Here is a 17,797-nt window from a genome sequence, read left to right on the forward strand (position 1 = left end):
GACTTACCCAGAAAGACTCACAGCTCTAATCATTGCCAAAGATGGTTCTAACATGTATTGAATCATGGGTTTGACTACCTATCTATTCAAGATATATTTATTTTATTTTCCATCAATTAAAAAAATAAACAATGTTTCTTCCATTTTGGCGTTCAAATATTTTGTGTAGGGTCATTGACAATTTAAATCCATTTTAATCCCACTTTGTAACACAATTTTTGGGGGAAACGGTTGAGGGTGTGAATACTTTTTGAAGGCACTGTATTATTGCACCCTGAGTCCATGCAACATTTTTACTTATGCTTGCCATAACAAATGTGTTGAATACTTATTGACTCAAGACATATCAGCTTTTCATTTTTTATTAATTGGTAAACATGTCTATATAAATCCACTTTGACATTATGACATTATGGGGCAAGTGACACAATCTCAATTTAATCAATTTTAAAGTCTGGCTGTAACACAAAATGTGGAAAAAGTCAAGTCGTGAATGCTTTCTGAAGGCACTGTATCTGAATCCTATAATTATAAATGGTACATTTGGGTGCAATCAATTGGCTTAATTTCTCCTTAATGTTTCAACAGTAACTACAGAAACGATCATCTCAGATGGTTTCTGTCAATCCCCATGTGCTTTTTGAGGTGGAACGACCCTAGTGTGAGCCAGGCCAGACTGGTTTTATTTCACTGACGTGTTTTGATGGTGTTTGTCTGTCTGTCCGTCTTGCAGGCTTCATCGCAGCAGCTGAAATTCACAACCTCCGATTCGTGTGACCGAATCAAGGACGAGTTCCAGTTCCTCCAAGCACAATACCACAGGTATCCATTTAGCACTGTTTCTCACACAAACCCTTCAACCAAGGCTTATCTGAGGAACTAGGGGTTAAGATACTAAACCTGTCTGCTATTTGCAAATACTCTGAGCATAACCATATCTTTCTAGGTGAGTGTACAGATTAGAACACTTGAATTATATTCTGCTATGAGTTATGTTGCGTAAGTATACCGTGTGCAGTACTAGAGTACACTGCTGCACATGGTTCTGTGCAAAAGCCCACTGGAATAACCTACATGATTAGAATATCAAATAAATCACAGCAAGACTAATACATTTTATTTCGCCCCACTGTTTAACCCCCTTCAGAGGCAGATGGAAACAGGTGAAAGAATACGTATTCTAGGAGTGTGCTGTTGCTCGAGGGGAGAAGACATGACAATAGGACATATGTTTTAAGAGCAGCCCAATGGATGTGTGTGTCAGTTCTATTTAAAACCCTAGTCTAGAACTTTCTTCTCTTTCATGTAATAGAAAGCACTGTTATTGATGTCCTGCTATAACCACAACCTAACAAAATTGGCAATTGCTAGATGGTACAAGGTCATTTATTTGACCTGGATTGAGATGTACCAGAGAGTACAGTGTATTGCTCTGTTTGATTCATGACTAAATGTGTGGAATTTGTGGATCTCATGTTACCCAAGGAAGGTTTCCGCTTTATGGATTTCTAGCCTTTGAAGCAGCAGGGCTACAACTGCCTCTGATTCCCTCCCTCTATTTACCTGTGCTATAGGAACTAGGAAGTGTATTGGCTGAGGTTTTCTTTCCTCCCTGTTCTATTGAGCTTCATCAGAGGAGAAGCAGATAAAAGCCTGCATGTTTGTTCATTGTGTCAAATTTCTGTCTCTGATCATCAGTCCATTCCTAGTGTAGTAGGAACACCTCAGAGCCTGGGCTTTGGTGTGTAATTCCCTAGACAACCCACCGCCCCACCGTTTAACCCCCTTCAGAAGCAGTTGAAAGAATACCTTTTCTCTACGCCGTATTCAGAGCTTGCATACACGCTGCCTAATGACTTGAGCTGAGGAGCCATAGACGAGGCTTTGTAGAACGCTGCGTTCAGCCCTTTTAGGGAAATGTTCTGCAGGTGGCCTCCTGAGCATAGTAGTGAGCATTGTAACTGTTGCCCCCCCTCCCCCCTCACATGCATAAATAGATCAGGGAATACATAAATCAAAATAAAGATGACAGCAGGAGCGATTTAGAGGCGGAAGGAGCGGCAATAAAACTCCATCAAAGTGCCGTTTGAGAGTGTCTCTCCTAGCCCCCGGGCCACCTCCACCAATCACAGGCGCACAAAGACAATCACCATCCGCTCTCAGGTAGGGTGACAGCAGGGGAGGCTGGTCGTCATGACAACCAACCCCTGTGTTTGCGCACGCGCTGCTGCAGATATGATTATTTATTTTAGGAGGGAAAAGCGATTTGGCTAAGTGAAGGCTGCAGGCGAAAGAGGAGTAGAGACGGATGGATGGAGGGAGGGAGAGCTGTCTGAATGAAATGCGCCCCCCTGAGCACTTGTTTGGTCAGAGAATCTGAGGACTGCTGTTGAATTGTAATGAGGTTTATTCTTTAAAGGAAAATATTTGTTTGTAAAAATAACTAAATTTTTGATGTAAATGGCATGTTATAGAAGGGTCCAGACACCTGTTTTTTTTTGGTGATTTCACTTGTTTTTGATAGACTTACCCCAAACAACGAATCATTTCCTCATTCTCGAGTTGTACGTTATGAGGGCCCTGAAAAAACATGAACAAACACAAATGCCTCCTTTTTCGAAAACTGCAAAGCTCTGTGTATTGTCATTCTGAATCTCATCCCTAATCTTCTAGTCCTCTGTGCAGAAGTCCAGACCGGGTTTGTCCTTATAGTATAAACTTATGTTTATCAAAAACAAGTGAAATCACAAAGGTGTCTGGACCCATCTATAACATGGCATATACATCAAAAATAGAGATTTGGTTGTAAAAAATAAAATAAAGAATCCTTTAACCTTTTCACTTTGGGCTGAGTTAACAGCGCCGCTGATATGATTCCATTTGCATCAACTATTTTTCCATGTCAGTGACGGAATCAGAGGTGGCTATGAGCAGCATTTTCCCAGTTAGGAACAATGATGAGGATTCGCCACAGCTAACGCTCTGCCTAATTTGAGTCTTCATTCACAGTGACGCTGACGGCACAGATCTAGATCCCAAAAACGATCTTAACGTAAACACACCATTATAAACCCTGGTCTGATATTCATAACTGCTCCCTCCTGGTTAATGTTGATGCACTGGAACACTCTACAGAGGGGGATGTCAACACTGATGCCATGCCAATATGAAAGCTTGTGATAAGTGGTGTGACAGTAGAGACTTGGCCTCCTTTGTCCTGTCACCTCCTGTAACTCTTGCAGCGAACGCTGTGACATGATTACAGCTAATGGCTGTCTGCGACGCATCACAGAGCAGAGCTGCACATCCACGTCATCCACATCCACCAACCGTCCACTTTTTATAGACTGGACATTTAAATCACTCTCGGTATACATATGGGTATTTTATTATGGTTTATTTGGGAGGCTTTTTAAAAATCTTTTGGTGGATTGACACCTTGATAGATCCGATGAGGGAAGGATGAAGTCATTTCCTGTCTTCCTGAAGAGGTATGAGTGATGCTTCCTGGAGCCTAAAGATTTTCTATTTTGATTTCTTCTCTGCAGTTTGAAGCTGGAGTGTGACAAGCTGGCCAGTGAGAAGTCTGAGATGCAACGTCATTATATCATGGTGAGTGCTACTGTGCGTGACCCTGCTCTGTCAATGTCACTTTTTAAAAGGACATTCTACTCAAATGCATTAAAATGTAATGATGTTGACACCATCTGAAATATAACTGATGCACTGTAGGGAGATGAGGAGCAAGCGCTCATGTGTGCGACTGCTAGGTCTGTTTGGTACAGATATACACTGAGTACAAAATATTAAGCCTTGATTGTTAAGCCTTGAGACATAGGTGTGTGTATGGGTGCCATTCAGATGGTGAATGGGCATGACAAAATGTTTAATTAAGTGCCTTTGAATGGGGTATAGTATTAGGTGCCGGGCGCACCGGTTTGAGTGTGTGAAGAACTGCAACGCTGCTGGGTTTTTCACGTTCCACAGTTTCCTGTGTGTATCAAGAATGGTCCACCCTCCAAAGGACATCCAGCCAGTGGTCGAAAACAGATCATTGATGGAAGAGGACAACGGAGGCTGACACAAATTGTGCAGAGCAACGGATGGGCTACAGTTAGTCAATTGACAGTCCAGTACAACATTGTTGCCCAAAGACCCATAAAACAATGCACAACTCGTCATACCTTGACACAAATGGGGTATGGCAGCCGACGACCTTAGCGTTCAACTATTTTCAGCAAAAAGACAAGGAACTGCGGTTCCAGTGGGCTACGGAACGAAAACACTGGAGAATTGAAAAACATTGCCTGGTCTGATGAGTCCCGGGTTCCTGCTCTTTCAAGCTGATGGGAGGATTAGGGTATGGAGAAAACCACATGAGTGCTGTACATGCATCCATTATGCCATGTGTTGACATTACAGGCTGTTGGTGGTGTTATGTTGTGGGGTGTGTTTTCATGGCACTCATTGGGAGCCTTGAGCAGTGTTTGAATGCCACAGGTAGGGCTGGGCGATATGACGATATATATCGTGTGACGATAGAAAAACGTCTATCGTTTCATATTATGCTCTATCGTTTATTTTGTTGTCGCAAATCACGCTCTTTACAGCAATATTTTTCGTCAATTGGACGTCGCTTTGCATTTTTCACCTGTGGAAGGAAATTTGCAACACAAACAAACATGGAGGAGAGTGAACGTGACACAGACCACGGAGACACGGAGCTCTTACCTAAAAGAGGGGCTACTTCGGTCGCATGGGCGTGGTTTGGGTATGAAAAGTCTGACACGGACCAGAAAACCGTCCTCCGCAAAATATGCCGCAGGCTGGTCCCGACAACATGCTCAAACACCACTAACCTCTTTTACCACCTACGCAAGAATCATGTGAAACAGTACGGAGAGAGTCTACGGATGAGATGCAAAAAGTACAGTTGAGTGCTCAAAACAAACCCCCTACTCAGACGCTTTTGCCCGGGGCACACCATATGGCAAAGAATCACGAAGATGGAAGGAGATAACAGCTGCCGTTACAACTTACATCTGCAAAGACATGGCCCCAATTTACACGGTCGAGAAACAGGCGTTTCGTGAGTTGGTGCAAACACTCGACCCAAGGTACCAAATGCAAATACATTTTATTTGTTGAGTATAATTCAAAATGTAATAAGAAATAAGCCTTTACATGTGGTCATTTTATATAAATTATTTATTCATTGAATTTACAGAAAATGTGTATGTCGTGTTATCGAGATATGAAATGAGCGATGTCGGATATGAGATTTTGACCATATCGCCCAGCCCTAGCCACAGGATATCTGAACATCATGGCCAATCAAGTGCATCCCTCTGCAAAAAATTTTTTTTTTTCGTCTCAGGGAAGCTCATCGCGTGCTTGTCGTCCTCACCAGAGTCTTGACCTGACTGCAGACTGCTGGAAAAGTGTGCTCTTCATGGATGAATCCCGGTTTCAACTGTACTGGGCTGACGGTGTGTATGTCGTCATGTGGACAAGCGGTTTGCTGATGTCAACGTTGTGAACAGAGTGCCCCATGGTGGTGGGGTTATGTTATGGGGAGGCATAAGCTAAGGACAATGAACACACTTGCATTTTATCAATGGCAATTTGGATGCACAGTTACCGTGACAAGTAACTGAGGCCAATAGTTGTGCCATTCATCCGCTGCCATCACCTCATGTTTCAACATGGTAATGCACGGCCCCATGTTGCAAGGATCTGTACACAATTCCTGGAAGCTGAAAATGTTCCAGTTCTTCCATGACCTGCATACTCACCAGATATGTCACCCATTGAGCATGTTTGGGATGCTCTGGATCGACGCGTACGACAGTGTTTCCGCCAATATCCAGCAACTTCACACAGCCATTGAAGAGGAGTGGGACAACATTCCACAAGCTACAATCAACAGTCTGATCAACTCTGTGAAGGAGATGTGTCACGCTGCATGAGCCAAATACAGATGCATATCTATATTCCTAGTCATGTGAAATGATTAGGGCCTATTTCATTTCAATTTACTGATTTCTTTGTATGAACTGTTGATGAACTGTTGCATTTTTAATTTTTGTTCAGTGTATATTTGGGGCACCGCTGCTAAATTAATATAGGGGCAACACTGCATTCATACCACCTACCACCACCTCTACAGGCAGGGGGATGTTTAACACTGCATTCATACCACCTACCACCACCTCTACAGGCAGGGGGATGTTTAACACTGCATTCATACCACCTACCACCACCTCTACAGGCAGGGGGATGTTTAACACTGCATTCATACCACCTACCACCACCTCTACAGGCAGGGGGATGTTTAACACTGCATTCATACCACCTACCACCACCTCTACAGGCAGGGGGATGTTTAACACTGCATTCATACCACCTACCACCACCTCTACAGGCAGGGGGATGTTTAACACTGCAACAATATGTCAACAAAACATATTTTCACCTTTTATTCTAGGACATTTTTTTTTACAACAAGTCATTGAATTTGGCACCATTTCAGTCTAGCAACTACAACATACAGCAATATTGAAAATACCATCTCGCTCTTTTACCTTTGTCTCCTGTCTATACTCTCCCACCCCTTCCTCTCTAGCCCTGTGCCCATCTCTCTCTTTTTTCCATGTCATTGTTCTCTGTCTTGCTGTCTCTCTCCTCCCTCTTATGATTCCTCCTCTAGTCTCTTCTGTGGTCCTTTTGTCTCTGGTGTTGTCATCCTCTCTTCTCTTCCCCCCCAACACATACTCTCCACCTCTAGCTAATCTCATTGTCTCTGGCAAGGCCCATGTAGCTGTCTGATTCTGTCTCTAATTGATCCGTTGACTGGCTTAATCTCATCTAATCTGTGCAGCGCTGCACTCGTATCCATCAGCGGATCAGTGTGTGTGTAGCCCCAGCCTGGTCCACCCTCCCTTAATTGCCTATCGGGTTCCCCTGCTTCACCGGCTGCTATCGCCAGCACCTCCATTTCCCCAGCACCATAATTGCTTTAGGGACGTGCAGTTTCGGCTGGACAGCCTGCGTGTTTTTGAACGCTGGAGCCTGTGCCCTCACAGACAGAGCTGGTGATTTAACAGGGCTAATGCTGAGCCACTGGCCTGCTCATTAACACCGAACACACACACACACGCACACACACCATCACTTTCCGTCTCACAGCGACACAGGAGGACAAAAGGGTTTTACCTGGTGTAACAGTAATGACATGATGCATGACAACCAGGAGATGTCTCTGTGGGACAGAAGGAATGGATATAGCTAGACAATCTGTCTACACTTTACAGGACATAATGGAGTTTCCCGCTTTCTGTTATTATACTGTATAACAACGCCTCATCTTCCTTCTGCTTTACAGTACTATGAGATGTCCTATGGGCTGAACATCGAAATGCACAAGCAGGTAAGTCTCTGTCTACGTTAATAGGAAACCCTTCTTCAGCAGTGCTGTCAGAGATGGGAATCGGTTCTTATCATCATGCCCCCTGTAGACAGACAGTGAAACATCTCTCTCTGGCATCGCTGAGAAAACATCCCTATTCAGAGGGATTGTTCTAAAGGAAGGAGCAGTACAGTACTGCGCAGGGTAAAGCTCTAGTCTCTGTATATTACTACATGGTCAGTGAAGACAGCAGTATGCTACTCTAAGGGGCTAATCCGGTGCCTACAGATCGGGGGGGTTTTGCTGGGGGGTGTGGGGTGGTAATTTATGGGCCGGCTACTGGGGGAGAGCGATGGGCCTCTGTGGACCCGGCCTTATCTGTGACCTTGTCTGGTGCGCTAAAAGATTGACGGCTCCTCCCTGACAGCCACACCGGCAGCAAAGAACACGCAGTGAAAAATCTAGTCGCACACACACGCTTGAGAACATACAAGCACACAAGCTGATACACACACAGCCCCCCGCTCTGCCTCATGAGTACAATTCATCACCCCTACTCCTTTATCTGGCGGGGATGAAATATTTAGAAAATCAGGGGGGGCGCTGTGTGTGCGCTTGTGTGTGGATCCCCAATTATGTTAGCGTGTGTGTGTGTGTGAGACTGGGTGCAGATGAACTGTGGCAGCATTAGAGGGTTGAAATTGAAGGGGATGTGTAGAACTGAATGTCGGGGAGAATTCACCTCTGTGTTTTGTGTTCAGCCTGCTCTTTCTCTCTCACTGTTTTCTCTCAATTTTTCTCTTTCTCCATTTTTATATTTTTCTTTCTCTTTTTATTTTTCTCTTTCTCCCTTTCTTTCGTTCTCATTTTCTTTCGTTCTTTCTCCCTTTTTTTCTTTCGTTCTCTCTTTCTCCTCCCTAAGCTTTCTCTTCTCTCCAGCTGAGGAGCTCCAGACAGTTTAGTCAGCTTGTGCTGGGGATATATTCAAAAGGGGTTATTGTTTCTTCGTCTCCCTCCACTTAAAAAAATAAAATAAATCCCATCCCTGCCAGTTGCAAGACCCCCTCTCCGGTTAGCTTGAATGAATTGTTCTCCCACCTGACAGAACATTCGGCATTTCCTCTTACTTTCGTGTGTGTGCATCATATTCTTCCTCACATATAGAAAGAGGCACAACATGCATTTTAAGAGGAGCGCGAGATGTCAGTGTGCATGATGATGGAGTGATAAGTGTGGTGTTTCGTCTCGAATGGCGGTGCGTAGTAAATGAGTGTCTTCTCAGATATCACACTGAATTAGAAAGTAACACAATTAACACTGCTTTGCATATTGGAGCTTGTTATGATAATTACTGCTGGAACGTAAGGTAATATATATGTGTGCTTGTGAAGTGCTCTTTGGGAGGGTGGGGTATATGTTAATGTGAGACTGAGGTGGTGTTAAATGAAGCTAAGGGCTGATGTGTTTTATCTCCTCAGGCTGAGATTGTGAAGAGATTGAACGGGATCTGTGCCCAAGTCCTCCCCTATCTGTCCCAGGAGGTAAGAACACCCTCTAACCCCTGACCCCTAACCCCACGTGGTGCCCTGCAGCCTGGAATGAGATCATTCTTATTTGACTCCTCTCCCCCATATATATCTCCATTCATCATTGCGAGCCCTGTAATGAAAGGGTCCAGAGCGCTCTGCTGTGATCCAGATAAGATATGCTAATTTGTGTCCATGACGAGATGACACATTACAACATGGGAGTGGATCATTGATTCTCCATCAAAGCCCAGCCTTGTGTTAGTGACTTAATAATTGAATGGGCGATGAGCACAGGGTCAGTGTTGGTAGTATTGAGCCATCCAACCCCCCCGCATGTGTGTGTGTGTGTGTGTGTGTTCCAGCACCAGCAGCAGGTCCTGGGAGCCATTGAGAGGGCCAAGCAGGTCACCCCTCCAGAGATGAACTCCATCATCCGGGTAGGCTGCTCCCTCCAGGATGTCCTCTATGGGTTTGACACTCATCACTATCTAGCTATCAATCCATCATTATGATGATGCATCTGATGCTCTGGGTTTTAATGGAGCTTTTGTTTGGTGCTTTACATGATGATGATGATGATGATAAAAAGGTCTTTGTCTGGAATTTGTCAAGGCCCAGTTGTACATTTTGTGGAATGGATGTGCACAGTTTGTACACTTTCTTTTGTAAACTTAAGTTGAAAATTGTAATTTAGCAAATAAAGACTAACGGCATTGACAAAATGATTGGCACCAACGACCAAATGAAGCATTCAAAGACAAGAACACTCTCCCTACAATCAAACATGGGGTTGCTTTGCTGCCCCTGGTCCTGAATGTGTGCAGGACCTTGTGAAATCAGTCAATCATCAAGGTTTTTTGGAGTCCAATGTTTTAAAAAACTGGGTGTCAAAAAAAGAAAGTGTTTATAAACTGTGACTGTTAAAGGTTGTTGGTCATCCAACAGGACAACGACCCCAAACACACATCAAAAGCACCCTGGAATGGTTCCAGAAGAAGCCCTGGACTGTTCTGGAGTGGCCAGTGAAGAGTCCAGATCTGAATCACATCCATAACCTATGGCAAGAGCTAGAAACAGCAGTTGGAGAAGTTTGCTGTAGAAAAGTGGGCTAAATTGACAATTAAAGTTGCAGCAAGCTCATTGGTGGCTACAATAAGCATTTGTTGGGAGTTATCTTGGCCAAAGGCTGTGCAGTGAAATTACTAGCTCCATGGTGCCAATATGTTTATCCATGCCATTTGTCTTTAATTTTTTACATTTCAAATTGTCAACTTCAGTTTACAATATAATGTATGGTTCTGCGATGTTGAAAATCCAATAACGTTTGGAGACCAAAAGTTGTATTCAATTTGAACTTATTTTCAAAGAAATAGGTAGTTCTTTTAAGAAAAGTGCATGGCTGTCAATATATGTGTGTGTGTGCACGTGTTAGAGCCATATGTACCCATCTCTGTGTCTCCCCTGTGTTTGAGCTGTGTGTGTGTTGTCCACAGCAGCAGCTCCAGGCTCACCAGCTGTCCCAGCTCCAGGGTCTGGCCCTGCCCATGACCCCTATGCCGCTGGGCCTGAGTCAGTCAACCCTGCCGGCCGTCACCTCCTCTTCAGGCCTATTCTCCCTCTCCTCCATCCTGGCCTCGCAGGCCCAGCTGGCAAAGGAGGAGAAGGCTTCTCGCGAGGGAGCTGACAGCCACCGTGAGGAGGACGGGGACAAGTCCGACTAGAGCTCCCTCCCGCCCTCCACCGCATATTAACTACCGCTGCGTCAGAGGGCTGTGGTCCTGTCTGTCCTGTATATCTGCTATCTATCCATGCCAGTCCCTCTCCTCTACCCCATCGCCCCCTTTAGTCCCCCACTTAGAATTCTACGGCCTATCTGATGCATTTGCCGTCATTCCAACTGCTCCAATTTTTGTACAGTATAGATTTTTTTACTATAATTTCTTTCATGTATATATCTTTTTATTTTGTATTTTATTTTTGTGATTTGAGCTTGACTTGTCTTTTTGCTCATTTGTTTTCCCCTCATTCTGCTCCCTTTATGGCCCAGTGGTAAATGGATCTGTGTTTTTACACCACCCTGGCTGAGCGTCTCCTTCCTCTCTCTTTTACCAAGGCCCACCTGGGAGCCTGAATGTCACATAGTATAAGTGGAATAACAAACCAGAAGAGATCCAACAGACAGGCTCGCGTCACCCAGATCTCTAGCCTCTGTTGTGTCAACTTGATTCAGTTGGTTGATGTGGGGTAACTCTCACAATACAGTTTTCATAAACAGACCTTTAGACAAGCAACAGCAAAAACTGTCTGTGAATGTCTGAATCCTAACGTCAAAATCCTGCATTGATATCAGTGAGAAAATGTTCTGAAAATTTGTTGTCCTCACTTTGATTTTCAGGTTAGGATTCCTCCCCAGGTTAAGGAGAGTAGTTGAAAGATGTCTGTCTTCTTGGTGAAGCGTGTAACTTGGTAACTCCAGTCCCCAGACAGCCCTGTCTAACTAACTGAGCTACTTTAGATCGCTTCCATGAAAGGCATGCTATCAATACTATCATAACAGTTTGAATGTACAGATCGCAGCGATGATTAACATTGTGCGAGATAGAAAACACCCTTCAGATCTTTTCTCTCCCTGGTGGTGATGCAGTAGGAGAGTGCACGTTGCCTCTTCAACACTAGAAAGCAGTAAGTCTTTTAGAAAGCAGCTCTGACATCCACTGAGTCACCTTTTGAACGGGGATCTCTGGTCTATTCTAGGAAACAGGTTGACATCTCGGTCTCATGTTAGGCAGCGGCATAGAACAAAATGTCCACTGCGCACGCTATCTTTTCACTCAAAAGATGAGTCTCTGTAAGAAGAAATGATGCATGATTTAGCTCTCGTATAGAATACATATACAGCACTCACAAATGTGGATGCATTGTCCATGGCCAATGAATAGTTTTAGATGAAAGTTTTTGATCAGTCATTTGAGTAGATAAAGCACAAATCGCCATCATTTTGGTGTGCATTTACATTAAAAAATATATATATATTTTATACAAACCCCAACATGTTTCTCTCAGCCTGTTGGAGAAAGTGTGTGATTATTAGCTGGACCTGTAAGTGCTGCTGTAGGCTAGAACTAAAGGTCGAGGCATCTTTAGAGCTATGGAGAATGGTATAGAAGATGTGAAGCTGACTGCTGGTTTTACTGTACGATTGGGAAGGGATTGGTGTTATTGTCTAACCATTGTTTTGATCCCAGCCTGTTATACAGCGTGTGATGTATTGTATGTTTTTTGTATTCCCCTTATATTAATAGACATCCTCTCTGTTTGATGGTGGGTTACACTGTGAGGGTGTAGAGATAACTGATTTCATAGCCGTATGTGAATGCATTCATAAACCTCTGTAATATAGATTTGAACTTTGGTCAGTCAGTGGTGAACCTGGGATTGACATGTGGCTTTTGTTTTAAGTCTAATACTGCTTGTGAACAGCACAACTTACTCTTATCGACATAAACAGTAGTGATATGCAATGCGTGTGGGTAGATGCACACAAACGCATGTCTCTTGGAACTGTATTCCTTTCTATTAGCGAAGAAATGTTTTAAAGTTTGGTCCACATTTTCTGTGATCAATACACTTGTTTGAATATTATCGCTATGAAATAGAATGAGAGTAAAAAGCTTTTAAAGATTCCGCTAAATTAACAATGTATTTGTTTAGTAGTGGAGGGCCAGTTTATGTATACAGTTATACTTCTAAAGCTTTATGTGTATATGTAGGGTGTCCACCCACTCTGCTCAGAGTGGGGGAAAACACGCTTTGGTGATAATTTCACTTATGTTATAAAATACATTTTACCAAGACAAAAAAGATTCTTCATGTTCTGAATCGATCAGTGGGGTCTCTAACATATCATTTCCATTATATCCCAAAAGTTGGATTTCGTAAACTAATTCATCTGATAATAAGCACTGAGTTCTGTTGACATAGCGGTGGTGGTTTCGCATAACAACATTTGAGGATTTGACATTTTGTGGTTGTCTTCAAAGTTTCCACTGGTTGCACGAAGTTTAAATTGGCATTGCATGATTTGAATTAAATGTAAAAGGCTTTGAAAATACTCTGCTCTGTTGACATTTTGGAGATACGCTTGTTTTTGTGAGGAATCTTCAAAAAGGAATAGGAATTTTGAATTAATATGGAAACCGTATGCTAAAATATGAAAGTACTACATCATGTCTCAAATCGATATCCATATTACCTCTAATTTATGTCCTGCGGCTTCGAGGAGGAAGATGTGTTCAACGGGAAAGTGAGCCTGTCAGGTAACCAGTAGCCTTAATTCTCGCACAGAATCCAGCCTAGCTGACACAATGCAATTTTCCAGATTTTTGACCCTTTTTTTTTCTCTGGCTTCCATTGATTGTCACCCTAATTCTGGCCATCCTACAAGGTTACACACTCCAATAACTTTTGAATTGATTATGATAGAGAGATGAGGTTTGGACCAATGGTTTTCTTAGATGAGTAACATTGTTTTGCCAATTGGTCAAAATATGCGATTTTGATTGGACCACAGGTATATGGCTGCATCTTCTGTGTCTGTCCTGGATGATTCCTGTGCTCTGTTCTACAATACTAATGTGACACTAGAGGAACTGCAGTACTTTGACCTATACCTGTCCCTCTTTAACCCCTGACCCACTGTTTGCCCTTTACCCGTTGCCCCATAGCGTGAACCATTGTAAGCATTTTGAGCTTTGTATAGGTCATTTTTTGAATACATATTTTGTGTATAATGAAAAAAAAGTTCATACTTTGGCGCCCAAAAAAATAAACAATTTGTGTCATGTAATTATAGCTTCATTTAAAGAAATGGTGAAATGTAAAAATAACAAACATTTACTATAAATAAATAAAATGTTCTGCAGTAAGGAAGTACTTTTGGTGCCTTTACAAATAAAGTCAATCAAATCACTTGTTGTCTGTCCTGTTTTGTTCTTGTGCATCTTGTCCCAGAGGCAATGCAGTGGAGCTGAAGCATCAAGGGTGTAATGTTACTACATTTCTCAGTATTACTACTAAATGAAGGATGACCTTTTGATGACTAATACTAGCCTTGTAGTCTGAATGCCTGTGGAGCTTTGAGGTCCCTGTAGTTCATTGTCACTCCACACGGCGGAAGTGTTGATTTACAAACATCCTGTGTCATTTCTACACTGCTGGATAATTGCTGAGGTGTCCCTCCATGTGTGTCTGTGGCAGATGCATGGAGTAGTAGAGGAATGGTAGTGCGTGTCTGTTCCATGGCGTTCCTGAGTTGTGGTTTAGCTTTTCACCAACAGATGTTCTGTTTTATTATTGTACCCCAGTTGGTACCGCTGCACAACCCTCGTGTAGATATCCCATCTATCTGTCAAATGCACAGCTTGTGTCATTGCATTCATGGCTATTTGTATTACACACACACACACACCCAGATAGTGTTACGCGCACACACAGGCGATTACACACACCCTATCCATATTGGTTATTTCTGCTGTGCGTGTTGAATGACAGTGTGCCCTTGGCAGTGTGAGTGTTGAATGACTGTGCCCTTGGCTGTTTGTGTGCTCGGAGGCAGTGTTGGTGAAACCTCAGCTACTGTGGCTCCAACCCGCTTCCTCCTCTCCTGCCTGCTCTGTCTCTCCCCAAGGACTCTGGATCTGAGCCCAGTACTTAAATAAATATGAAAGTGCCCTATTTTCTGTGTCAGGATACAGGACTCCTCTGAGAAGCACTGATGTGGTGGGAAGTTTTTTTTCCCTCTGCGACACAGCACATCGTACGTAAAGGCTGAGAAAATCATTTGGATTTCACTTCAATGGCTATATTAGCAACACTAACACATCATAGACAGTGTCTTTTTAGATGTGTGAATTGTTAGCTACTACTGCACCGTTGGAGCCAAGAACACAAGCATTTCACTACACCCGCAATACATCTGCTAAATATGTGTATGTGACCAACAACATTTGATTTGATGGAAATGCCCAGAAGACCATATTGTGATGTTGAGTAACCATGTGCATGTACTGAGCAGAGGAGATAGAGGGGAGCGCCTGAATGGAGAGCAAGAAGCGTTTTGATTAATCATGATTGACTCATTCAGAGCCGTCGCTGCTTCCCCCATCACTCCCTCGCTCCTGCTCTCCTTGATGGCTTGATTATGGAGATGCTCTCTCTTCATCTCCTCCTTTCTCTCCCCTCTCTTGCCTCTCCTCACTCTCTCTCATCCCTATCTCTCTCTGTCATCCCTCTCTCTCCAAGCCGATATATGCTGTGCTGGTTTATTCATGTGTCCCAGGGAACGGAAGCTGTCAATCTCTGTCTGCTTCTCATCCATCCTCCTCCCCTCCATCCCTCTGTCTATCTCTCCTCCTGTCATTCCCTCACTGACTCCCTCTGTCACTCTCCCTCTCTTTTGTTCTGTCTCTTACATCTGTGGCAGTCTTTTATTTTTTTTTCTGCAAAGCCCTCCCTATTTATCTTAATCTTCATTTATTTCTCATGTCTTTCTTTTACACACACACACACACACACACACACACACACACACACACACACACACACACACACACACACACACACACACACACACACACACACACACAGACAGTCCCAATTTAACCCTTGTTTCCTCCCTGTCAATCTCTTTTGTTTTTTTCTCATCTGTTTTCCCTCTGTGTCTGTCTTCATCTTCAGTCTCTGTATGAGTGGAGTGTATGGTATGGCTCATCCCAGCTGGAGAAGTCCATGTTGACACGACCCAGCTGGAGGAGTCCATGTTGACAATTCATCACGTAACAACGAAATGTGGAATAAGTCAAAGGGTATGAATACTTCCTGAAGGCACTGTATCCTCTTCTCACTGCCTCTCTATTCTGTCCCTTAGGTAGGTAGGTGTGTGTGAGAGAGAGAGAGAGAAAGGGAGGGGGGGGGGGGTCTCATCATTGGTCGGCTGTGGGATTTGCGGTAGCTGTTTTTGGAGATCTAGTAGCAGGAAACCTAACTGGAGAAATGAGGACTTAAAAGTTTAATGGAGTCATGTGAAATACACACAACACCCCCCCCCCCTTTTTTTCTTCACTGCCTATCCATTCTCCTTCACTGTCCTTCCCGCTCTATCTCCCCTGACTCTCATCTATAATTCCCTCTCACCTTCTATCTGTTCTCTCTTTATCTCTGTTCTTGCTCAACATCTTCCTTTCTCATTTCCCTCTCACCCTACCTCCCAATCTATCCTGACACTATTATCCCTCCTCACTCTCCCACCCTCTATCGTTCTCTCTTCCCCTCTCTCTATGAATCATCCTCCCCCTCTCTCCAGTGCTAGTGAGAGAAAAAAAGAGTGAATGAGAGGAGAGGCAGTACTTTTGGTGTTCAGTGTAAAGCCCTCCCCAGTGTGGGAGTGAGCTGTTACCCAGCTGTCTGTGGGGCTTCCTGCCTGTCACTTCCCATCCCAGTGACACCACAGCTACAACATACAGAGCTAGCTAGAGTTCCACCTGGCCCCATCCTTACACACACCCCTCCTCTCCACCACCTACTCTCTGGCTTTCATAGACACACACACACACACACACACACACACACACACACACACACACACACACACACACACACACACACACACACACACACACACACACACACGCACGCAAAACACACACACACACCACTGACACAGTGTTGTAGACTCCCCCTTGCTCAAAGACAAATTCATTCAGTGTGCACTCCTCCTCCTAGCTCTATTAGCAGCGTGCCTCCTCACCCCCAACTCTCTGACTGGCTGGCTAGCAGTCCTCTCATCCTCCCTCTCTCCTCACCCCCAACTCTCTGACTGGCTGGCTAGCAGTCCTCTCTTCCTCCCTCTCTCCTCACCCCCAACTCTCTGACTGGCTGGCTAGCAGTCCTCTCATCCTCCCTCTCTCCTCACCCCCAACTCTCTGACTGGCTGGCTAGCAGTCCTCTCATCCTCCCTCTCTCCTCACCCCCAACTCTCTGACTGGCTGGCTAGCAGTCCTCTCATCCTCCCTCTCTCCTCACCCCCAACTCTCTGACTGGCTGGCTAGCAGTCCTCTCATCCTCCCTCTCTCCTCACCCCCAACTCTCTGACTGGCTGGCTAGCAGTCCTCTCATCCTCCCTCTCTCCTCACCCCCAACTCTCTGACTGGCTGGCTAGCAGTCCTCTCATCCTCCCTCTCTCCTCACCCCCAACTCTCTGACTGGCTGGCTAGCAGTCCTCTCATCCTCCCTCTCTCCTCACCCCCAACTCTCTGACTGGCTGGCTAGCAGTCCTCTCATCCTCCCTCTCTCCTCACCCCCAACTCTCTGACTGGCTGGCTAGCAGTCCTCTCATCCTCCCTCTCTCCTCACCCCCAACTCTCTGACTGGCTGGCTAGCAGTCCTCTCTTCCTCCCTCCCTTCTCACCCCCAACTCTCTGGCTGGCTGGCTAGCAGTCCTCCTCTCTTCCTCCCTCTCTCCTCACCCCCAACTCTCTGGCTGGCTGGCTAGCAGTCCTCTCTTCCTCCCTCCCTTCTCACCCCTACCTCGCTGACTGGCTGGCTAGCAGTCCTCTCTTCCTCCCTCCCTTCTCACCCCTACCTCGCTGACTGGCTGGCTAGCAGTCCTCTCTTCCTCCCTCCCTTCTCACCCCTACCTCGCTGACTGGCTGGCTGGCAGTCCTCCTCTCTTCCTCCCTCCCTTCTCACCCCCACCTCTCTGGCTGGCTGGCTGGCAGTCCTCCTCTCTTCCTCCCTCCCTCCTCACCCCCACCTCTTTGGCTGGCTGGCTGGCAGTCCTCCTCTCTTCCTCCCTCCCTCCTCA

At 44.8% G+C, this 17,797-nt stretch overlaps 1 protein-coding gene across 2 annotated transcripts in view; it reads left to right on the top strand.

Moving 5' to 3' along the window:
- Positions 1-11,392, top strand: part of LOC129855137 (TLE family member 5-like) — a 43,378-nt gene extending 31,986 nt beyond the window's left edge. The window contains exons 2-7 of one of the 2 annotated variants that reach the window (XM_055922488.1): positions 734-822; positions 3,549-3,612; positions 7,385-7,429; positions 8,887-8,949; positions 9,300-9,374; positions 10,431-11,392. In XM_055922488.1, the coding sequence (XP_055778463.1) occupies positions 734-822; positions 3,549-3,612; positions 7,385-7,429; positions 8,887-8,949; positions 9,300-9,374; positions 10,431-10,658 (564 nt within the window). In that variant the 3' untranslated portion in view covers positions 10,659-11,392. The remainder of the gene's footprint in view (positions 1-733; positions 823-3,548; positions 3,613-7,384; positions 7,430-8,886; positions 8,950-9,299; positions 9,375-10,430) is intronic. The other variant, XM_055922489.1, reaches the window with a different exon arrangement.
- The last annotated feature ends 6,405 nt before the right edge of the window (positions 11,393-17,797 follow it).

The sequence above is a fragment of the Salvelinus fontinalis genome, chromosome 5, assembly GCF_029448725.1.
Source record: "Salvelinus fontinalis isolate EN_2023a chromosome 5, ASM2944872v1, whole genome shotgun sequence".
Taxonomy (NCBI): domain Eukaryota; kingdom Metazoa; phylum Chordata; class Actinopteri; order Salmoniformes; family Salmonidae; genus Salvelinus; species Salvelinus fontinalis.